General features: G+C 53.0%; 1 protein-coding gene across 4 annotated transcripts; it reads left to right on the top strand.

Moving 5' to 3' along the window:
• The first annotated feature begins 1,467 nt into the window (after positions 1-1,467).
• Cdc42ep4 (CDC42 effector protein 4) lies at positions 1,468-22,562 on the top strand. 4 transcript variants are annotated; one of them, XM_090351642.1, is made up of 2 exons: positions 1,468-1,879; positions 21,314-22,562. In XM_090351642.1, the coding sequence occupies exon 2, from the start codon at positions 21,413-21,415 to the stop codon at positions 22,463-22,465; it is 1,053 nt and encodes a 350-aa protein (XP_090207768.1). In that variant the 5' UTR covers positions 1,468-1,879; positions 21,314-21,412; the 3' UTR covers positions 22,466-22,562. The 4 variants fall into 4 exon arrangements, with proteins under 4 accessions (XP_090207768.1, XP_090207767.1, XP_090207769.1 ...); XM_090351641.1 differs by lacking the exon at positions 1,468-1,879 and adding an exon at positions 2,245-2,387; XM_090351643.1 differs by lacking the exon at positions 1,468-1,879 and adding an exon at positions 3,326-3,423.
• The last annotated feature ends 1,322 nt before the right edge of the window (positions 22,563-23,884 follow it).

The following is a 23,884-nucleotide window of genomic DNA, read 5'->3' as shown; positions in this document are numbered from 1 at the left end:
CCAGGCCTAAAGGATTATAGGTCAGGTTATACGAAGGGTGCACTTAAGACCTCAAATCCTTCCCCACAGTCTGCGGCTTAGAGCTCACCAGAAGTTTTCAGGTATTCAAGCTCCGAGTTCTTCACCCGGTTAATTTCCTCTGATTATCCCACATGGTACTGAAGCTCTGGAGCCAAGCCCACAAGAGCAGGAGAAATGAACCCTCTCTCTCAGTGAAGCCCCATCTCCTTAGTCCCCGGAGTCTAAAAGACTCCAAGTACAGCACTCCTGGACTGCCAAGTTTCAGCTCTACTCAGAGGTCAGGGCTTGATTGTCTGTGACCCCAAAGGTCAACCCCAGCTGAGGTTAAATGTTTGTGAAAGGTGTTTGAATTTGAATAAGGGGCTGAGGAATTACAAAGGACCCTGAAGGCTTCCTCCTGAGAGAAAGCTTAATTGATAAAAATCTAAAGTGAAAGACCAAACCCAAAACACCAGAGGAAAAGAAAACAACCCCAGTTAAAAGCCAGAAAAGGTCCAGCCCAGAGCCAGCCATCTGCCTGGGGGCAGAGCTGAACAGCAGGCCAGACAGAGAGTGATCTGGAGACAAGTCACCTCTCTAAGTCACCTGGGAGGAAAAGTCTGTCCCCTGGGGTGAGGAGAGGACCAAATGCTCTCTTTCTCCACTAGAGGTGGACAGCTGTCTCCTCCTGGGTTGGAGGGACTGGGGAGGAACAAAATTACTAATAGCTAAAGAACCAAGAAACCAAATGGACACTGCAAAAACTAGCTGGACACCTGTCTGAAATCCTTGCTGCTCAGGAGGCTGACATCTGAGATTGGGGTTTGAAGCCAGCCCCAACAGACAAATCCATTCACATCTCTAGTTAACCAGCAAAAAGATGGGAGTGCAACTGTGGCTCAAGTGGAAGAGAGCCAGCCTTGAGTGAAACCAATCTAAAAGAGAATAACCTGGCCCTGAGGTAAAGCCCCCTGGGAGGGTGGAAGGGCCAAAAGAACAACAACAAAAAAGTTATTGGGCCATCTGATGCTTTCTTTAGGCATTTGACTCTAATGTTGGAATTCTAAGTCAAAGGTGAATCCAATCTTCTCAAGCCACAACAATTTACTCCAAAAAGGAGGGTGAAGGCCCGTTGGAACCCATCGTCTCTGGGTCCCAAGTTGTTCCCTTTCCAGTCCTCATGTAGAATTTCGATATTCTTTTTCTTGTTGGTTGTGGGACTTGAGCCCAGGGCATTTGCCATCACTAAGCTAGCCGCCCCCCCACCCCCGCACCGTGCCTCATTTCGGATTGGATTTTTACTCTAGCAGGGAGTGGCTGCCAGCCTCATTACATCACTAGAGGCCGAGGGAGGGGGGGAAGTGCAGTCCTGAGGGCTTTCAGAGGAAGCTGAAGAGGAGGGGCCTGGCTGTGGGACCCTGAGGCCTTGCGGGTGGGGGGCTGGCGGAGGGAGGCTGGAACCTGGGCCACCTCCACCCTCCACTTCCTTACAGCCGCTAAGAGCCAAAGAAGTTTCACTGAGCGTGTTCCACTTTCCTTTTGCTGAATATTTATTACTTTGGCCCGGATCAATCACAACTGGGAATTGATTCCTCCAAGAAAAAGAGAATCCAACTTCCTGCTTCCCTTTGGAAAGGGCTCTGGGACTCGAGAGTTAGTTGTTCCTGTCGCTCCCTTAAGCTAAACGTGGCCTGCCAAAGGCACTTAGGACAAAGACTTGGGTGTGCTGGGCGACCAACGACGGGTCTCCCTACCCAAACGCGCCCCACGCCCTGTCCCCCGCCTGGCCTCCTGACTGGCAGGCTCTGCCAGCCCCTCAATCTCCAGTAAGGATCCAGGACGGAATCCACGCCCGTGGGGCCGATCGTGAGGCCTAGAGGTGGGTGGCTGGCCCTACGGGGGGGCGTGGAGCCGGGGCAAGAAACGCCACCTGGGCTGGGGTTTTGGGTTTCGTGTCATTGTACAAAATGGGGAAGGAGACGCGGAAGGAGACGGGCCCCTGGCGCTGGGAAGCCCCTCACACCGGGGATTCGCGGCCCGAGTTCAGGGAAGGGGGTGGGGTGGCCGCCCGGAATCCTAGCCCTCCCGGGCGGCCCCGCACCGAGCTCCCAGAGTGTCGGATTTGAACGCCGGAGGCCGAACGGGCCGGGCCGCAGCTTGCGGCCACCATTGGCTGCGGTGGCGGCGGCGTGACATCCGCGCGGGGGAGGGGGGGCCGGGCAGGGGAGGAGCCGGGAAGGGGCGTGTCCCGGCGGCACCCCGAACCGGGAGACCGAGGGCAGGAGGGAAACAAACGCGGGCGCTGACATGGGCGGCCCGCCCAGCCAAGCCCACCGAGGGGAGCGCGCCGCCGCGCCCGCCGCGCGCTCGGGGAGCCGAGGACCCAGGTAAGCGCCAGGCGCCGCTCCTGCGCGTCAAGACGCGGGAGGCCGGGAAGGAGTGGGCGCGCTCGAGACCCCCTAGGCGGTGGATCGGATTGAAAGAGCCGAGGATGGGGGCCGCGGGCCGAAGAGGAGCGCGTAGAGACCCCCTCCAATGATCGGGGAAGGGGCCTTCGTTCTCCCAGGGCTTCTCTTGGGTGGGACGGATGAGGGGGCGCCTCGGGTCCCCAAGATCCAGAGCCACACACCGTGTCCCAGAAAAAAGAGGTGGCAGCGAGCCGGGCGCAGCGTCGCCGGGGCTCCATTTCCCTTCCCCAGCCTGGGATCCGCCGGGCGGGACGCGGGCGCCGCGCAGCTCGGGGTGGGGTGCAGGGGGACGGCTTTGGGAGGTTCACTCCCCGCCCCCCTCCGCCCAGGAATAGGGCGTGTGCGGCCGTGGGGTCCCGGGCCCAGGAATGGGGTGTGTGCGGCGGTGGGCGGCCTCCCGAGGGGGTGTGCGCCGAGTTTTTGGGAAAAAGAGCCGAATGCTTGTCCTGTGGCGGAGGGAGCGAGTACTACCGCTCTCCTGCCCGCCCTGCTGCACCCGCCGCCCGGGGTCACCGGCCGGCCGGCCGGCGGGAGAGAAGGGAGGGAAAGGAGCGGCGGGGGCCGGAATAGCCCCGAGGGAAAAAACCCTCCCCGCCCGCCTCCCGGGGAAGACGCGGAGGCCGAGGCCCGGGCTCTTCCAGCCAGGGTGCGGCCCCGCGGAGCGGGGGACCCCCGGTGGAGCCGGGGAGACGCGGGTGATGGCTCTGCCCTCACCGGGGACCTGGAGGGCGCGCCCGGGGCCCCGCGCTCGCGGCGGGGTAGCCGGCCCGGGAACGGTCGGTTAATGATTTAACCGTCGGCTGGTTACGTCGACGACGCTGGGACCGCGGGCCCCGGCCCCTCCCGCCCCCTGCGGCGTCCCCCGGTGGAGGTTCGACCGCCCCCCCCCCCCTTCGCCCGCGTTGGGTTCCCGGAGCTGCCCTGCCAGCTGGGGAGGGGATCCTGGCAGTGGTGGGTGAGTGCCTGGGCCGGGAGGGCTTCCCGAGAGAGGAGGAAAAAGTGTGTGAGTGTGTGTGTGAGTGTGTGTGTGTGTGTGTGAGTGTGTGTGTGAGTGTGAGAGAGAGGGAGAGAGGTGGGGGATGGGGAGGAAGTGCTTGCTAACTCAAACCAGGTTCCTGTGTTTGCCCAATGCCACACGACGGCCTGGGTTTGGGAAGTTTTCTTTTTTCTCCCTGGGAAAATGAAGGGGGGTGGTGTGTGTGGATACAGAGCTATGCTGTCTTGTCTGGGAACTTCCCTCCCCCCCAACGAGCGCCCCCCCCCCCCACCTCTTGCCGTCTGACTAGCTTCCACGACCCTGGCTGGGTCAACAACAGCACCCATTATGTAGGGAAGAGTCCTTGGAGTTGGGGGACTAAGTGAAGAATATCCCCCCCATCCTTACCCGCCTCCCCCCAACTGGACCAGAGGAACCCCCCCTACACACACACACACACACACACACACACACACACACACACACACACACACACACACACACACACACACACACACACACACACACACACACACACACACACACACACACACACACACACCCGTGTAAACAGTCAGGGGCCGGGTGTGGGGGGCTCTGCCTCACAACTTCCCTGCAGGCCGGGTTTGTAATAACTCATGGCAGCTCCCGCCCTCTCTCTGAGGCAGGGCTGGAGGAGGGGACCACCAGCAGGATGGGTTGAATTTTAAGAGAACAAAGAACTGGGCACAAAGGCAAGGGGAGTTGAGGGAGGCTTTTTCTCAGAAATGGGGGTGTGCCAGCAGAGCCAGGCCCCCCACCCCCAGGAACCTGTAAGGGACAACCCCTTCCCTTAAGGCTATTCTGAGCGCCCCTGGGCTCTTGTGAGGAGCCATCCCTGCATCCAGAACCCTGCTAAGAGTGGGGTGCCCTGTGAATTGCTCTCATTCCTTGGCTCCTGTGGTGGATTACTGGGGTTTATCGCTGAACTTGGACTTGGCCTCTCCCTTCAGGTAGCAGTTGTTACCAACTAGGTGGAACTCTGGAGATTTGGAGGGAGTCTTCCCAGGGGTTCTGGTGATTCCCCACCCCTGCAACTATGATGGAATGAGCTTGCTGTGAAACAGTGGGAATTTGGGGTGTCAGCACCCTCCTGGTATCTTCTGGGGTTCAGAGGGTTGTCGCTTGCTCTGGACTTAATGTTCATGCTCTTTGAGCATTTCTTAACATTTCTACTTTTCTCTTTCTGCCCTTCCCCAGTTTCACATTCCCCGCCCCCCCACTTCCCAGTGCCTCTCAGCCAGCCTTTCCCACCCAGCCTACTTCTGTCCTCTTACCTTTTGGGATTGACAGGCCAGGCCTGGAACCAGGAATCCAGTAAGTCTGAGTGTTATCTAGAAATTAAGTGAACTGGGCCAGTGTTAACCTGGGAGCAGAATCCTAGGCTCTTCTGTTCAGGTCAGAGAGACGAGGCCTTGGGTTGGCTGGGGCTCAAGGTGTTCCGGTCCCTACCCCCTTTGGAGTGGCTGATCTCTGCGGGGACTGGCCATTCCCAGCTGGGGTAGGCAAGAGTGGATGATGCTGGCCCCGCTGTCCTCTGTCCCAGCCCCCCAGCCTACTTGGACCTGGTTGTGAGTTTGGAAGGGTGTGAAGCTAGTGTCCCGATGGCAGTGGAGCAGGAACTTGATCCTGCTGAGGCGCCTTGAGGTGCTTGTTTCGGTGGGGGAAGGGGAGGGTGTCCCTTAGAGAAGAGTGGGAGGGGAGGGCAGTTGAGGATGAGAGGCTGATGCCAGCTGGGGTGGAGAGCTACGGTTGAGCAGTGGGACCCTGGGATCCCAGAGAGCTGACCTTAGCCACGCTTAGGTTTTCTGACCTGTGTGTGCCCTGGATGTTTTTCTTCGACCTTGGGGGAAAAGGGTTAAATCCAGGAGCCAAGTGGGTGTGTGGGGAGAGGGAAGAGACCCAAGGGGTCGTCCAGCAGAGGATCAGATCGCCAACACTAACTGGTACCTTCAGGGTGCTCCTAGAAGGCTGGGCGGGGCTTGGTCAGTAGTTCTGCAAGCAGGTGGAGAGCTGGCTGCTCATAGGCCTGTATGCCCCCTCCACTGAGGAGGAAGTTCAGCCACTAGATTCCTACATGTCCCTGAGCTTACAGACTGAGGGCTCTTGGGCTTCCTGCCAGCTGGCAGTCATTAGAGGCCTTCCCCCCACCCCCAACCCCGCACTGCCAGCATGTTGCCCCGGCCCCCTGCCAGGGTGGGCAGCATTGGCATCTAGAGCCCTCCTTTGCTCGAACCAGGAGTCTGCCTGCTAAACTGAAGAATGAAGTCCCTGTTGGGGCTCAAGTGAGTGGCTTGGGAGGGGTCAGATATCATGAATGCATAACCTGACATTTCTCCCTTGCTCATTTATGTCGGGGCACAAGGTGTCTACAAAGCCACAGTCCTAAGCAAGAAGGACTCATGGTTGTCATGGGGCTCAGCCACAGTTGCTTAGGCCCTCTGCTTTGGCCACTAGGGTGGCCCATGAGGCCAACCAAAGCAGCCTCAGCTGCACCCCCCCCTCCCTGTCTCCGCCTTCTCTCTTCATAGGTGTCCTGCAGTAATTGGATTTGGTTTGAGATCCAGGTGCCAGTTGTCCCACTGGTGACAAACCAGCTTCTGTGTCCCATCCTCCTTCCCCTCTGCTCTTCAGGCTCACGCTCCACCCCTGATAACCCTCTCCTTTCCATCCTGGGTTGCAAAGCATAGAGTTCCCTCTGAATAAACTCAATAGAAGCAGAGGAGTGAAGTTGTGTGCCTTGTTTACAGCAAGGGGGCAGGGTTAGGGGGGAGCACAGAATGGTCTCTGAGATTCCTGAGTTATCTCTTCACCTTTATCATCTCACCCTTATCAAACAGAATGGGGAAGGGGGAAGCTTAAGTCCTGCCTGCTGGAGGCCAGGCTTTTCCATCCTGCATCAAGGGTCAAAGGGTAAAGAGCACCAGAGGAACCTGGCTGGTTGCTTACACTCCTAATCCTAGCTACCCTGGAAGCTGGGATGTGAGGATTGTTGTTTGAAGCCAGTCTCTGACTGGGGACTGAAAGACTCATCTCCAATTAACTACCCAAAGGCCAGGAGTGGAGGTGTGACTCAAGTGGTAGAGCTTTGAGGTCAAGCCCCAATCCCTGCACAAAAAAAGGGAGTAGAGCAGGGGAAAAAGCAAGTCCAGGGCTGCTGGAAGAGAAGACAGGCTCTGTACCTGGGCTTGCTTGGCAGGTCACCCGTCGGCTGTGGAAAGGACTTGGCCCATGCTTGTATTTAGGAGTGTGTGCACGATGGCTGTAATGGATCCTGTCAGAGCTCTCATAGCTCCTCTAGAGTGACAGTGACTACACAGTGTCTCTGGGTGTTTGTGCTGGAAGTCTCCACACCTTGTGTGAAGTGGGTGCCTGCCCAGTGTTCCAGCATCATGAGGATAGCACACAGGTATTGGTCACCTCTGCCTGTGTAGGGCTTCCTATGTGTTGGCTTATTTATCGGTTGCTTTGAAAGCATGTGGGAAAACTGAGGCAGAAGTAATGTATCCCAGTGGGGCAAGCCACCTAGCTTGTCCCACGGGCATTCTGCCTCTGACATGTAAACCCCTTACTGAGCCAGGATAGAAGATCCTGCTCCGCCCCCTGGGGATGGAGCTAGTTCATCCACCTTCAAGCTCCCTCTGTAATCCCGAGAGTATCCTCAACCCCCCTGTCCAGGCTGGGTGCTGGTTCCTAAGAGAAGCAAAGTGAAACCAAACCGGCCTGGCGGATCTAATTACAAGCGCAGCAGCTTCCTTCTGAGACCAGCCAAGGAGCCTGACTGTTCAGCCCCAGGACAGCCCATCCTGCAAGGGGACAGTCTGGCCCATAGCCAGGCAGCACCCTTCCTCTGGTGACTGTGGCATGTTCCGCAAAACACACGTTTCCAGGAAGGACCTTGTAAACAAAGTTCCCGGATGTCCTACAGCCCCAGGTCCTCTTGACTCCTTTGGTTGAGTGTTGCTTCCGGTCCCTCTCAGGCCTTGGCTCCTTTCTCTTCCTTTCTGGGCTGTGTCCATTCCCAGGTGGTAGGAGAGAGAAGTTTTCTTCTCCCTGTTACTTCCTTCCTTCAGATAGTTCTGGGATGGAGATAGAGATGGATGCAGGACAAAGAGGAAGGAGCCCCTAGGCAAGGGTTCCTGATGGGGTGGGCCTCCCAGAGGAGGCGCCTGTGTGTTCTGGGTCTACATTAATCTGTATTTCCTCTGGAGGAAGGAGGGTGCTCAGACCACACAGAACTTGTTTGGTTGGTTTTTGTGCCAATACTGAGACTTGAACTCATGGCCTGGGCACTGTCCCTGAGCCTTTTCGCTCAAGGTTGGCACTGTACCTCTAGAACCACAGCTCTACTAGCTTTTTGCTGATAGTTGGAGATTTGAATCTTAGTCTACTTGGGCTGGTTTCAAACCATGAGTCTGAGCTCCCAGACTGAGCCACCAAAATTCCATGAAACACAGCCTTTCAAATACATAGGGCCGGGTTTTGATTGCCAGTTGAATGAAAACACACCATCTGGGATATGCTTGGCTGAGCCAAGGCTCAGTAAATACTAATTCTTCCTCCTCCTGCCAGTGTGACCCAGGGAGGAATTCCTGCCTCGTTCAGGGACTGTGCTGACTGCATGCGGCCTGGACACTATCACAACCCATAGCATACCTGTCACTCCCCAGCTCTCAGCACAGGTCAGCACTTCTTCTAGCCTGGGCTTCCCATTTGGCAAGTATGTGTCTATGATTGGAAATAGCCCAGGACAGGACTGGAGTCAGGAGGGGAAGCTGGGGCGTAGCTCAGTGGTAGAGCCCGTGCCATGTAGCATGTGTGAGGCCCTGGCTTTGATCCCTGGCATTCCTACCCCACACTACCCAGAATAGAAGGTTTTTTAGGCATGTAATTTAAGATTTTTAGTTAGTAGCCATTTGGGGGGGGGTCCTATTTTGTTTTGTTGGTCACAGGGCCTGAAGTCCAGGCTTGCACGGTGTCCCTGAACTCTTCTTTATTCGAAGCTAGCACTACCACTTTGAGCTACAGTGTCACTTCCAGTTTTTAAGTGGTTAATTGGAAATAAGAGTGTCCTGGTGACTTCTGTCCAGGCTGGCTTAGAACCACAACCCTCAGATCTCAGCCTCTTCAGTAGCTAGGATTATAGGAGTGAGCACCCTAAAATATTCTTTCCTCTTCCTCCTCCTTTTCTTCCCTCTATGTGTGTGCCAATATTGAACTCATGGCCTGGGCACTGTCCTTTAGCTTTTTTGTTCAAGTCTGACTTTTACCACTTGAGCCCCAGCTCTACTTTTGGCTTTTTACTGTTTAATTGACAATAAGAGTCTCATAGACTTTTCCACCTGGCTTCAAACTCTGTTTCTCAGATCTCAACTTCCTGAATAGCTAGGATTAGGGTATAAGCCACTGTTAAAGGCTCCAAAATATTGTCATTTCTATCATTTAAAAAATCTTTTGGGCTGGGAGTTTGGCCTAGTGGTAGAGTGCTTGCCTAGCATGCACGAAGACCTGGATTCGATTCCTTGGTACCACATACTTAGAAGATAGCCAGAAGTGGTGCTGAGGCTCAAGTGGTAGAGTTCTAGCCTTGAGAAAAATCCAAGGACAGTCCTTAGGCCCTGAGCTTAAGCCCAGGACTGGCAAAAAAAAAAAAAATTAAAAATAAAAATCTTTTAAGGGGCCGGGAGTTTGGCCTAGTGGTAGAGTGCTTGCCTAGCATGCACGTAGACCCAGATTCAATTCCTTAGTACCACATACATAGAAAAAAGCTGGAAGTGGTACTGAGGCTCAAGTGGTAGAGCTCTAGCCTTAAGAAAGTCCAAGGACTGTGCTCTGGCCCTGAGTTCAAGCCCAGGACTGGCAAAAAAAAAGATTATTTAAATTAATAGGTATGGTGCCATTCCCCTGTAATCCTAGCTACTTGGGAGGCAGAGGTAGAAGAATTAGCCCCTGGTCAACCTAGGTTAACGGTAGCTGCCTAGCAAAATTAAGGCCATGAATTCAGACTCCAGTTCTGCTTAATGGGGGAAAAATACATTTCGTTTTTTGTTGCTGACTTTAAAATCCAATACGTAATTTATATTAGCACATTTCAGTTTGGATACTAAACTTCATAAATACTTAATCCGTGTTTGGGTTTCTCAGAATTTACCATTGAAAACATATTCACATGGAAGTTTTTCCATCTGTGCTTAAATTTTCCCAGAAATACCTCAAGTATTTACTCCCAATTTAAAACAATTAAAATTAAATAAACTTAAAAATTCAATTTGCAAATCACACTAATTACATTTTAAGTACTTGTTCTTTTGTGTGTGTGTGTGTTTGGGGGTAAGGATGCTGGGTCTTGAAGTCAGGGCCTGGGCTATTCCCTGAGCTTTGTGCTCAAAGTTACAGTACTGCCACTAAAGCCACAGCTCAACTTCTGGCATGTTGGTGGTTAATTGGAGATAAGTCTAGAAGACTTGCCTGCCCGGGCTGACTTTGAACAGTGGATCCTCAGATCTGAGCTTTCTGAGTAGCTGGAATTGCAGGCATGAGCCACATGAACCAGCTTAAGAGAGAAAAGTCAGTAGGCTAAGACTGGGAGGGTGTCAGTTGGAGGCTAGCCTAGGCAAAAAGTTCATGAGAGCTGGGAATGTGGCTTAGTGGTACAGCGCTTGCCCAGCATACATGATACCAACCCTGGATTCCAGTCCTCAGGAAGTGGCAGTGCTAGAATGCTCGCCTTGAGCAAAAAGAAGCTCAGGGACAGTGCCCAGGCCCTGGATTGGCCAAAAAAAAAAATTCATGAGACCCCCTTTTCAACCAATAGCTGTCATTCTAAGCAACATAGAAGGCTTAGATGGGGAAGATCAAAGTTCTAGGTCAACCTAGGCCAAAAAAAGTTGGCAGGCCTCAATTTCAGCAGTTGAGCATGATGTCACATACCTCTCTGCTTCCTCCCGTGGGAAGCATGAATCAGAAGATCAAAGTCCAGGCATAGACCATCTCAAACTAATCAGTGCAGAAGTAGAGCTGGACACACTGGCTTAGCAGTAGAGTGCCTGCCTAGCAAATGTGATGCCCTGAGTTTAAACCCTAGTGTCTCAAGATAGAGTAGAAAAAAAAAATTACTGATTGCCAGGAACAGAATTGCTTCCTGTGAGTAGCCATTGAGCATTATGTTGACAATTGTAGCAATGTGACAGAAGGAGGATCAGAGGAGGGGCTCTTCTAAGTTGTAGATAATGCCTCTGTCTATTTACAGGCACCCAAAGAGCCAATGGTGAGGCCCATCAGTGTGTAAGGCAGTAGAGTTTCAAGCTGACAGTCAAATATATTAGGAGACTTGGCAGAAATGGGGTAGACAGTTGCGTTCTCCCTTGCCAGGCATGGATGGCTGAGTACTCCGCTTTGTCTTAAAGCATGTCAAGCAGGCTTTACAGGAGCAGGGAGAGAATGTTTATCTCTAGGACCTGGGGGCTGCCTGATGGCTGGGGTGGCTGGGCAGCGGCTGGCCTGGATTGACTGGTCAACGGGGAAGGAGAAGGAAGTGCTAGCCCCCATGGGTTTCGGAGTACAGTCAGGTCAAGGCCTGGCCTTGGGCAAAGAGATGGGAGCTGGGCTAAGCAGAGAAACATGAAAAACTGTGCCGGTGCAGATGGATTGCTAGAGAGACCCTGTCTTCTCTTTGACAGACTCTCTCCCTTGCTGTCCTCCCACAGACTCAGAACACTGGCAGATCTAGAAGAGGGGAATCCACAGAGAGCAGCAGGGTCCTCAATAAGCAGCCTTAGCTGGGTGCCAGTGGCTTACACTGGTCCTGGCTGAGACCCAAGTATCATGGTTCCCTGGCAGGAAAGTCCATCTCCAATTAACTACCAAAAAGCCAGAAATAGGGCTGTGAATCAAAAAAGGCTAAGGGACAATGCCCAGGTCCTGAGTTCAAGCCCAAGTACAGACAAAAAATATAAATAAATAAATATACAAACAGCCTTTTCAAGCCCACCTATTCATCCTTCCATATAAACATCTCAGTGTGGCTTTCCAAAGTCTGCCAAAAATGGCCTCCGATCACTGTTTGGCAGGGGAGGGAGGGTTTGCCTGGCTGAGGGCAGTTAGGACCTGCACTTTGCATGGTTTCTTTGAGGTTCAAAAGCATAGCATTTCTGTTACCCCTGGCCAGGTGGGCAGGCAGTTGCAGGGGAAGTGTTGGCAGTAAGGTTGCTCTTTGTCCTTGGGTATCCCCACCTGTCTTAACCTGGAAAAGTAGAAATGGAGGAAGCCCAGCCTTCATCTGCCCTGGATATCCAATGGGATTGGCTGTCCTAGCTCGGGAGTCCAGTGTCACCACACAGGGGCTAGCATCCGGTGGGGTGGGAGGTAGTGAGCTGAGGGGCTTCACGTACCAGGAAGCAGCTGTTGAGTGACTTGGGGGGGGCGAGCAAGAGGATCCTCACTCTCTAGGTTATCTGACATCAGGTTGTTGTAGTTCTTTCCTCTCCCCCAGATAGCTTAGAACAGAACAAGGGCCTAATAATAATAAACACATGCAGAATGGGGATCACTTGTGAGGAGGGAGAGGGGGAAGGGGTGGGAGGTGGTGGCATCTGAGTAGTTGGGGTGCCATTCATAGTCCACCCCCCCATCCCCACCCCCTTGGCGTCTTATATTTCAAGACAGCTGTTGAGAAGTCAAGAGTTTTGAGCTGGTTTTGAAATTAAAGTCTTTTCCTTAAGCCTCTGAGGCTTAGGGGTTTATTATTATTAAAACACCCTTACCACATTAAAGGGAACTTTTTCTCAAAGCCAATTTTCCCCAAGAGCCTCACATAACTTCCTGATTTCTTGGCGAGTCCAGTCTTTTATACATGGTCTCATGTTTGTGTGGCATCGTAAGCGCTGTATATTAACCTGCTTTCTTCTGTTTTTGTCTGGTGTGGACTTGCCGTTTGGTGGGCAGCTATTGGTGGGACACAGCTCAGGGTCCAGACTGCCCAGCTGGCATGACAGCCTGAGATATGAGTTGAGTTGACAGCCCCCATTTTCTTAACCAGTCCTGTAGTACCACGCTTTGCCTCTGTCTTGTCTGGTGCTGTGGTGTGTGAGGGTAGGGTCTGGTGAAGATTTGCGTGTGGGCTCCCTCCCTCATTGTTAATCATTTCCAGATGATTAAGGAAAACTGCCATAGGTGTGGATGCCCACAGCCGCCTCACCTATCCCAGGATCATTAAGACTGATGAAGGTGTCGTGACTCGTGCCCTGTCCGATGAAGCAGGTTCCTCCTCAGTTCTTATTTTCAGGAACTGACAAGGCTGGCTAATCTGATACACTGGAGCTGTCTTTTATTTTAATGTATGTGTGTATGTAGGTGCCACTCCTGGGGCTTGAATTCAGGGCCTGAGCACTGTCCTTGGGCTTTCTCAAGGCTAGAACTCTACCACTTGAGCCACAGCACCACTTCTGGCTTTTTCTATGTATGTCTGTAATTCTTGCTACTCAGGAGGCTAAGATCTGAGGATCGTGGTTCAAAGCCAATCCAGACACTAAAGATTTACCATGATACTCTCATCTCCAATTAACCACCAGAAACTTTGGAAGTGGCCCTGTGGCTCAAGGAGTAGGGCAGTAGCTGTGATCTGAAGAGCTTAGGGACAACTCCCAGGTCTAGAGTTCCAGTTCCATGACTGACCAATAAAAAAAAGAGTCTTTAGGATTATAGGCACTTGAGGCTGCATTTTTAGAACCCCTAAGGGTATGCAAAAAAAAAAAAAAAAGGTACATGGGAAAGAGCATTTCAGAACTGTTTACAGCTAGCCTTGTATCCACTGGCCTGGTCTGCTCCTGGGATTAGTTCAGCCCTCCCCTCCCCCACCCCCACCAAAACCTGCAGAATCCCAAGTCCCTTCTGTAAAACACTGTGATACTCATTTGTACCCTCTGAACATCCTCTGATGTGCCAAGACATTGCTAGGTTACTTGGGGTAAGTGCTATGTAAATAGTTGTGCTGTGTTGTTTAGACAGGTGTGTATGCAGTGGGTGTGGATCATCCATATGTGTTACACATTGATGTAATTTTTGTACCAAGCAATTTGAATCTGAGGTTGTCTGAGGCCACGGATGTGGAATCTGTGCATAGAGAGGGCTGACTTGTATTGCTTTGTCTTAGAAATTAGAAGAAGCCTTTTGCTGCCAGCTCACCCCTGTAATCCTAAATACTCCAAAGGCTGAGATATGAGGATCAAAGTTCAAAGCCAGCCTAGGTTGGAAACTCCATGACATTCTTATCTTCATTTAACCACCAGAAAAGCCATACGTGGAGCTGGGGCTCAAGTGGTAAAGTGCTAGCTTTGTGCAAAAAAAAAGCTCAGGAACAGCACCCAGGCCCAGAGTTCAAGCCCCCTGGAACAATACACACACCACACAACACACGTACACATACAATGTAGTGCAGGCCTGTAATCCCAGCATTTGGGAGGCTAAGGTTAGGAAGATTGTGGGTTTAAGGCCAGCCTAGGCTATATAACATGTCCTTGTCTAGGAAATAAAAACAAAAGCAAGAACTGTGTGCTGCATTTACATGTATGTATATACACACATACACACATGTATATATGGCTACAGATGCGCACACATCTGCATAATTGCACAGTAAGTAGTCTTATTCTTACTCTATTTTATTTATTTATTTTGCCAGTCCTGGGGCTTGAACTCAGGGCCTGAGCACTGCCTTTGGGCTTTCTCAAGCTTAGAGTTCTACCACTTGAGCCATAGCTCCATTTCCAGCCTTTTCTGTATATGTGGTGCCCAGGAATCGAACCCAGGTCTTTGTGTTCGTGCATGCTAGGCAAGCACTCTACCACTAGGCCAAATTCCTGGCCATCTCTCGGACTTTTTAGTGCCTGGACTGGCTTTGAACTGCCATCCTCAGGTCTCAGCCTCCTGAGTAGCTAGGATTGCACCACACCCAGCTAAATGCTCTTACTTTTGATAGTGCATCACTATTTCTGGCTTGAATCCATGGCCTAGGGCAAGTCCCTCAATTTGTTGTTTCCATCTCTGAAAGTCTGGTCCCACCGCACCCAGGCAGTTTAAAGAGATCCTTGACACAGATACACAACTGGTCTGGGAGTCTTAATTGTGATGTTTCATGGTCTCATCCAGGGCTTTTATTTCTATAACTTGTGATGCTTCAGGCTCAGAGTATTGTAAGTCACTTGTGAACTCCTTGTATAAACATCACACTTTAAAAATGCCAGGGCTTATGCTAGAAGGAGCTAAAAGGTTGTACTGAAATCAATTAAAAGTCACTTCAAAGTCCTCAGGCCCGAGCACTGTCCTTGGGCTTTCTCGAGGCTAGAACTCTACCACTTGAGCCACTGTACCACTTCCAGCTTTTTCTATGTATGTGGTACCGAGGAGTCAAACCCAGGTCTTCACGTATGCTGTACAAGCACTCTACCACTAGGCCAAACTCCCAGCCCTGAGATGAACTCTGGGCCAAGGCACTATCCCTGAGCCTTTTTATGCTCAAGGCTAGCTTTCTACCACTCCAGCCCCAGTGCCACTTTCTGGCTTTTTCCTAGTAGTTTATGGGAGTTAAAAAGTTGTCTTATAGACTTTCCTGCTCAGGCTGGCTTCCAGCCACAATCCTCAGATCTCAGCCTCCTAAGTAGCTAGAATCACAGGCATGAGTCACCAGAGCCTAACTGAACCTTTCCTGTCTTTGCTGACTAAAAGTTCCTGAGTGTTCCAGAAAGCCCTGGATCTTTACTGATAAAAGCCAGAGCCACTGGCCTCCTATGGGAGGGATGTGGCCAGATTATTGCTTGGCAGAGTGTTGGCCTATCCCCAGTGAGAAAGGCCAGTGACTCAACAAGCAATAGCCAGCAGGGTTCTGGGGACTTAAGGCCTAGAAGTACCCTTCTCCACTGCCCTGCGCCCTCACACAGCTGCAGACAAGCCCTGGGTGTGTGTGGTCCCTATCGTCTTTTCCCTATTTGAGCACTCCCATGTGCTCTGGGCCTCAAACCTCCACCCTAGCCTCTTCCGTCTTTGCTTCCCCTCCCCCCATTGCAAGATCCCTCTACCAGATTGGGTCACTTGTTCTTATGCCTGGTTTATGTACCCAGAATGGCCCAGTTCCTCCCCTGTTCTGACAGGGAGGGAGAGCCCTGTGTGGCCTGACCCCCGGCTACATAGTTTTCATTCTATTCCTCAGACTCCACAAGCCTGCTTCCTTCCTACTCTGGAACTTTTGCACACATGCCATTCTCTGCCTGCTCTCATCTTGGATCTTGATGTAGCTGTCTCCTCATTGTTCAGCACACAGCCAGGTCATGGTGCCTCTTCTAGTGCTCCCCCAACATTCCCATTGCCTACTTGATCACCCCATTTCCCTTGACATGGAGAACTATCAGGGACTCTTTGGCTTTGTAAACGTTCTGGGGCTGGAACTGAAGGTCTCGCCCTCTGGCTTAGCTTTTGCCACTCAAAGCTGATGCTCTACCACTTAAACCATGCCTCTAATTTGGGCTGGTTCATTGCATGCAAGAGTCTCTTTAAGGTTTGTCTGGGCTGTGCTGGCTTCTAACCAGGATCCTCAGATGTCAGCCTCTTGAGTATCTAGGATTACAGACATGAGCCACTGGCGCCTGGCTAACAGGAACTGCTTTTACAGGGTTTTAACTTATTAATGTATGTATGTATTTATTTATTTATTTTTCTCAGTCATGGGGCTTGGACTCTGGGCCTGGACATTGTCCTGAGCTCTTCAGCTCAAGGCTACCACCCTACCTCTGGAGCCACAGCACCACTTCCAGTTTTCTGGTGGTTAATTGGAGATAAGAGTATCATAGACTTTAGTGTCTGGGCTGGCTTTGAACCGAGATCCTCAGATCTCAGCCTCTTGAGTAGTTAAGATTATAGGCATGAGCCACCAGAGCCTGGCTGAACTTTTCCTGTCTTTGCTGGCTAGAAGCTCCTGAGTGTTCCAGAAAACCCTGGATTACAGGCGTAAGCTACCATATGCAGCCACATTTTTAAATTGTTATTATAAAGGTGATATACAAAGGGGTTACAGTTATACTAGCCAGGTAATAAATGCATTTCTTTTTGGACAAGGCCACCCCTTCCCTCATTTCCCCCAGTTTCTCCTTCCCATCCCTACTCACTAGTTGGCATAGTTCATTTTTAACATAGTAGCTAATGAGTTCCACTACTATGTTTGTTCACCCTTTGCCCCTCCATTTCTGTGCTGTTTTACAAGTTTATGCTCCCATCCTCCTCTCATCGTACACACGTGCGTCCTGAACGGAGAACACACCACTGCCTCGACTCCACACTCCCTCAGATGCCCAGATCTGAATGTACAAGCCCTGTGCACCAAATGCCCTGTGTTTTCAGGTACTTGCGTACCTCTTCCCATGTGCTGTGTGTTTCAACCTGTGTAAATCATCACAGATTGTGGTTATGCTGTATTGTTTAGGAAGTATAAAAGCAAAAAGCTGGACACTGCTGGTGGCTCACGCCTGTAATCATAGCTACTCAGGAGGCTGAGATCTAGGAACCCTGTGGGAAGCCAGCCCAGGTAGGAAAGTAGGAGATACTCTTTATCTTCAAATAACCACTGGAAAACCAGAATAGCACTGTGGCTCAAAAGTGGCATAGAGTGCTAACCTTGAGCAAAAAAGCTTAAGGACAGTACTCAGGCCCTGAATTCAAGTATGACAATAGACAAAACCAGAGAAGGAAGCAAAGTCTGGATATAGCCAGTACAGATAGATTTTTCCCTCAAAGATTTCCAGCCTATGTTTGGCTGAGTCTACTATAGATGTGGATTTTGGATACAGAGGGGCTGGCTAGGTAAAAATATTGGAGTTCTACAATGATGCTGTGAATGAATGAATGGAGTGAGTGAGTAAGTGAAGAGTAATAAATGGATAAACAAAGCCTCCTTTAGCCAGTCCACGTCATGGTGCTCTGATTGTCCTCACTGCCCATCCTACTGATGTCAGAGCCCAGGTGAGGGCTGGGTTGGTGAAGGGGTGGCTGCCCTCGGCAGGGGCAGTGGACATTGAATCGTATGCACTTGGTGTGCCGGAGGTGAGCTGTTGTCTTGATCAGCTGCAGAGCAGGCAGCTGGGAGGGTACAGGAGAGCTCAAGTCTGGCTCCTGTCTTGGGCTGGGCTGCCAGGGTTAGGCCACTGCCTAGGTATTTGATGGAATGGATTGATCCTGTCTGTCTGTTAAGGGACTGCTGTTCTGGACACCATCCACTCTGGTGGGTGGCCGCTAGCCACACACTCTGCCAAAGAGTGTGATGACAGTCCCAGACCAGCCCATAAGAAGAGCTGTTACCTCTACCTAGGGAAGGTTCTGTGGGCAGTGTACTGAGCCGGGAGGAAGCTGGCCCTCTGGGCCCAGGGAGCCAGGTAGGGCATGAGCTGCTGCTCCATATCCATTTCCTTTGCCCTGCCAGGAAAGTGGGGTGGGGCTCCACTTCGGGTGGCCATGGGGAGTGGCCCCTGTCTTCATGTTAGCCACTTCCTCAGATCTGAGTCACAGTTCTGAGGGACACTCCTCCTGAAGCCATAACTCCCTGTCTGGGGGGACACAGCTCCCTCCCCCGCTCCAGAACTGCCACTGGCTCCAGAACATTCTGGCCTCTTGCTAGAACACCCCTACTTGGCCTCAAACTCTCCATCTATCTTCACCCTAGCACCAAACTTATTGTTAGAGGTGTAGGGGTGGCACAGAACTTTCTATGTACTGCAGTCAGGGTCCTCTCTTCTGGATCCCTTGGCCTTGGTCATGGTCACTGGGCAGAGCTGTGGCCCCTGGGTAGGAACTGGATGAGTCCCAGTTTCTGTGTCAGTCAATCTGCACCAACTTCCCCACCAAAAATGAGAGAAGTGCATCTTATTGACTGCATCCCTGGCAGTTACTAAACCCAGCACTCCTCCACAGGGCCAGAGCTGGGCTGCAACAGTGAAGTAACAGATTCAGGTCTCTCCCCCCCCCCCCCACCCGGTCCTGGGGCTTGAACTCTGGGCCTGAGTGTTATCCCTGAGCTCTTCAACTCCAGGCTAGCACTTTACCATTTTGAGCTCCAGTGCCACTTCTGGTTTTCTGGTGCTTAATTGGAGAGGAGTCTCACAGACTTTTGTGCCTCAACCTCCCGAGTACCTAGGGTGACAGGTGAGCCACCAGCACCCAGCTTTTCCAAAGCTCTCTTTAGGTGAAGTTTTATTGGGACACAATCCTGAGCACTTGTTTGCAGACTGTCTATGGTTACAGCTTGTTAACAAGACAGCTCAGTGCCTGTGTCAAAGATGAAAATATTTTGCTCCCTTGCCCTTTGAGGAAAGTTTACTGTACCTGGGAGACATGAAGGGTGGTGGTCCAGCTGTTCTTATCTGATTGTTTGGAAGTAGGGAGGGAAGAGAGTCAGGCTATTTCACCACCACCTGAGGCTTTGGAGGTGGGGAAGAGGGTTGTGATATAGGTGGTGTTATCTGATTGTTTGAAGTTGGGGAGGTGGGTGGAGGTAGGGAGTGGGTGTAGTTGTCCTGTTTTCTGATTGTTTGGAGGTGAGGATGAGGGTGGAGATGCAGCTGTTTCCCAGGTGGTCTGGTTGTGGGGGTAGAGGTGAGAGGAAGTGGGGACTGAAGGACAGCTGGAGTAGTCTGGTGGGAAAGGGAAGAGCTGGGTCATTGTAGTCGCCATTGTCCTGTCACTGATGGGTCTGTCCTGGCACCTGGCTCCCACTGCCAGTGTTGGTGTTTGCTGGAGGACCAGCAGTGTGACTGGTCACAGTGGGGGACCAGTGGAAGGGAAGGTGGCATTTGGCATGGAATGAGTGCAGGAGAGGCGATAGGGATGCAGAAAGCCAGGCTGTAGGCTCAAATGAAGGCAGAAGGGGAGAGGCTGAGGGGAGGGGTTAGAGATTCAGAAGTTGGTTGAAGAACAGTGCTGCTTATTTTCATGTCTTTGGAATCTTCTGGAAGCTCAGAGCCCAGGGGGAAGGTTACATTTCAGCCGGCAGGGATAGAGTGATATTAAGAGGCTCCTGCCAAGAAATGGGATTGGCACAGGGCAGGTCTTGAGGGCACTGGGGGCACAGGAGGGCGTTACTTTGGGGTGTGCGGGAGAGTGGTTGGCATGAGAGCAGAAGCTCTGAGGGCAGGCAGTGAGCTATGGTAGGAGGGAGGCCGGGAAGATGGCAGGAGCCTGGGCGTTGGCTCTGAGTGGGGCATCACTGTAGGCTCCTCTTCTCTCAGCTAAGAAGTAAAGGAAAAGCCATGTACCTGTTGTCTCACCCCTGTAGTCCTAGCTACCCCAGAAGGATCTGTTCAAAGGCTGCTTGGGCAGGAAAATCCATCAGACTCTTGGCTCCAATTAACAAGCAAAAATTCTGAAGCAGAGGTATGACTCAAGCAGTAGAGCTCCTAGCAACAACAAAAAAAGCTAAGTGACAACTCCCAGGCCCCAGTAACAACACACACACACACACACACACACACACACACACACACACACACACACACGCACAAAGTGGAAGAAAGGGGGAGGCAGGAAGACCTTCTAGACAAATGTGGGGGCCAGGTGGGGTGGCTACCTTTGAGCTAGCAGTTGGCTGAAGAAGTGGGCCCAGGCCATACCCCAATGTTGAAGCTTTGCAGTGAGAAGGGCCACTGAGACTGGGGCTCAGCGCTGCCCCCCATCCACTTCTGTCCTCTCGGCAAGGGAGTAAGAGGTGGTTTGGCCTCACCACTGAACATCATTTTGGCCCTTCCTTGCCAGAAAGTGCGGGCAGTATCCAATGCTCCGATGGGTTTTCCTGAGCTGTCCTTTGGATCATTGACCAGTCCAGTGGCCTACAGGCCCCAGAGGAGTAGGTCACTTAATAAGATCTAGTCCCTGCTCTCTCTAGCTCTTACAAATTTCCCCCTTCCCTCTCCCCCCCAGTCGGTTTTGGGGCCCGAACTCAGGGCCTGAGGGCTGAGTTCTTTTGCTCACAACTAGTGCTCTACCACTTTGAGCCAGAGCTCCACTTTCAGTTTTCTGGTGGTTAACTGGAGATAAGAGTCTCACAGATTTTTCCTTCCCCAGGCTGGTTTTGAACCACAATCCTCAGATCTCAGCCTCCTGAGTAGCAAGGATTACAGGCATTGAATCAGCGGTGCCCAGCTAGCTCTCACGATTAACAAAAGTAGCCAGGAGTTCTCCAAGCTTGGTCTCCCTGAGCAGTGGAGCCTATACAGTGGGGCCCCAGAGTGAAGATGCCACAGGCGGGATTCTCATTTATAAGAAACTGGGGCTTGCAAGGCTGGAGAGCTGGTTCTGTGGGTCCCAGAGGCCCCACCTCATTTCTGACTCAGAAAGAGAGGCTGCCCACATGTGTGGAGGCCCTGAGACATGTCCTGTGCATTCCATTCTCTCTGTTGGTTTCTGACTCAGGCTGAGGTGTCTGCCCAACTCCATGGGGATTGAGATGAGACAGCAGGAAGAATTGACAAACACATCTGCAGACTGGCAACTTGGGAATCACTTGGAACAACTTTGTATCCTTAGATGTGGTGTTTACCTTTGTCAGCATTCTGATTTGGGGGAGAACCTGGAGGGGGCAACTTCCCTCTGGAAGGAAGATTTGTCTCTGCCTCAGGGTTTCAGGAAACGCCCCATTTGCAAAGTCTATGGCTTCTCCAAGCTGAGGGTCTGTGGGCCGTAGAGTGATGAAGCTGACAGTGGGCCGGGTCGGCGTTATTTCCTCGGGGTGGGAGAGCTGGCTGTGGATGACTGGTGCCAGCGGGCTGTTAACCCTTTGCCTCCCCCTCTTTGCCTGCAGCCCTAGGACCTCGCTGATGACCCGCCGTCCCCGGGCTGGACTGGGACTTCAGGTCTGATCGAGGCCCGCCTGCTGCCTTCCCTCCCCGCCGCCGGCACCATGCCGATCCTCAAGCAGCTGGTGTCCAGCTCGGTGCACTCGAAACGCCGGTCGCGCGCGGACCTGACGGCGGAGATGATCAGCGCCCCGCTGGGTGACTTCCGCCACACCATGCACGTGGGCCGGGCCGGGGACGCCTTCGGGGACACCTCCTTCCTCCACAGCAAGGCCGGGGAGCCCGACGGCGAGTCCCTGGACGAGCAGGCCGCCGCCGGCGCCTCCTCCAAGCGCAGCCTCCTGTCCCGCAAGTTCCGCGGCAGCAAGCGGTCCCAGTCGGTGACCCGGGGGGAGCCGCGCGAGCAGAGGGACATGCTGGGCTCCCTGCGGGACTCGGCGCTCTTCGTGAAGAACGCCATGTCCCTGCCCCAGCTCAACGAGAAGGAGGCCGCCGAGAAGGGCGCCAGCAAGCTGCCCAAGAGCCTGTCGTCCAGCCCGGTGAAGAAGGCCGAGGGCGGCGGGGCAGAGGGGGCAGCGGCGGCGGCGGCGGGCGCCCAGCGGAACGGGGCTGCGGGCACGCACGCCCCCGACCCCCTCCTCGACGAGCAGGCCTTCGGGGACCTGGCCGAGCTGCCCACCGTGCCCAGGGCCAGCCTCGGGCTGAAGCACGCCGAGTCCATCATGTCCTTCCACATCGACCTGGGGCCCTCCATGCTCGGGGACATCCTCAGCGTCATGGACAAGGACGAGTGGGACCCCGACGCTGCCGAGGAAGACGGCCCCAGCGGTCCGCCCCGCGCGCCCCCGCCTCTGGCCGCAGCCCCTCGGCTGGGGGGACCGGAAGACAAGGCGGCCCTGGACCCGGCCTCCCTGCCCCCGCCCGCCCCGGAGGACGAGGGCTGGGCCGCCGCCGCCCCCAGCCCCAGCTCGGGCCGCAGCATGGGCAGCCACACCATGCAGGACAGCAGCTCCCTGTCCAGCGGCACCTCGGGCGTGCTGGAGGAGCGCAGCCCGGCCCTCCGGGGGCCCAACGGGGCCCGGGCCGCGCCCCCGAGGCAGCCAGACAAGGAGTTCTCCTTCATGGACGAGGAGGAAGAGGATGAGATCCGCGTGTGAGGCCAGCGGGAAGGAACCCGCCCCCCCTCCCCTCCCAGGCTCTGGGCCGCATCTGTCCCCTGCCTCCACCCCGGTTGTGACCCTCGACCTTGCTCTGCAGGGGGCATGACTGATCCTGGCCTCCACCCACAGGTGGGCAGAGATCCTGGACCTCACGGATGGCGGGGTGCTGGCTGAGCCCCAAGGAGAGCTCGGGGAATAGGGGGAATAGAGGAGATAGCATCGGTGCTGACTGGTTGCCTGACTTTGGGGCACCCCATGTCCACCCTTCAGTGCCTGTGTTCCAGCAAGAATCCTCCTTCCGGCCTTGTCCTCTGGCCTGGTCTCATGGATGCCAGATGTCAACCTGGGCTTTGGACACTTGGCTTCTGTTTTTCTCTCCTTGTGTTCCTGGTGTCCACCAGGACAGGGGCAGCAGTGACCTAAATGCCACCCGCCTCTTCCAGGAGCGAGGACAGGATGGGGGTGGGCAGCCCCCAGGTGTCTGGATTTTCAAGAAGGGGCCTTTCGGGGTGACAAGCTGACAGTCCTGGGCACTGCCCCAGGGGTGTGTTTTTTTCCTTATTGTGTTTAAATCCAAGTAGAGCAATGCTCACAACAGCATTAATTAGATCCACAACCAAGGGGAATGAGGTCCTCATAGGAAACCTTTATACTAAGTTTCTCTCCACTTGGAAAGTCACAGTAGCTGTATATTCAAGTCTAGTGATGGTCCCATGAACTATATGGCGTGGGTACCCACAGTTTTTGTGTTCCCCTCTAGCAGAACACAGCCTGTGTAGAAAAATTCTGGAAAATTATGATAGTTTAAAATCTGACTAGATCCTTGGCAGAGATCAGGGAACAGGAAGTGGGGGGGGGGGATAAGGTGCTCCCTGGACTCTCAGGTCCCTCCCCTCCCCCAGGAAGTGGCAGGCACGTCCTCTGCCCCTCCCCACTGCAAGTCCAGTGCCCCAAGGGAGGGTCGCCAAATTAGCACACACACTTATACACAGCAGACTGGGTTTAATTTGAATTTCAGGTAACAAAAGGTCCTTTCTTTTTCTGTCACTATGTCCCATGCAATATTTTTGTTTTGTTTTGCTTTTTTTGAGACAAGGGGCTCTGTACTTGGCCCAGATTGGCCTGGCACTGGAGCGCCTTCTGTCTCAACTTCCCCAAGTGCTGCCTTTTGTTCAGAGGTCTGGGCCATCACACCCACCCACTTGGCTTGCTATCTGGAACATTCTTACATTAAAAAGTTGTTTGTTGTTTTTCTGAAATTCAAGTTTTGCTCAGCTCCTGTAACTCTACCCAGGGCTCAAGCCAAGAGCTGGGACTTGGGCCCCTAGGGTGACAGTGGATTATTTTTCTGTCCTGGGAACTAGCTGACCCACCTCCCAGACTAGTATAGCCCAAGGGAGGTGCCAGAGAACAAAC

The sequence above is a fragment of the Megascapheus bottae genome, chromosome 17, assembly GCF_031878675.1.
Source record: "Megascapheus bottae isolate mThoBot1 chromosome 17, mThoBot2.hap1, whole genome shotgun sequence".
Taxonomy (NCBI): domain Eukaryota; kingdom Metazoa; phylum Chordata; class Mammalia; order Rodentia; family Geomyidae; genus Megascapheus; species Megascapheus bottae.
The sequence above is the reverse complement of the archived record's forward strand: the minus strand, read 5'-3'. Positions and strand labels throughout refer to the sequence as shown.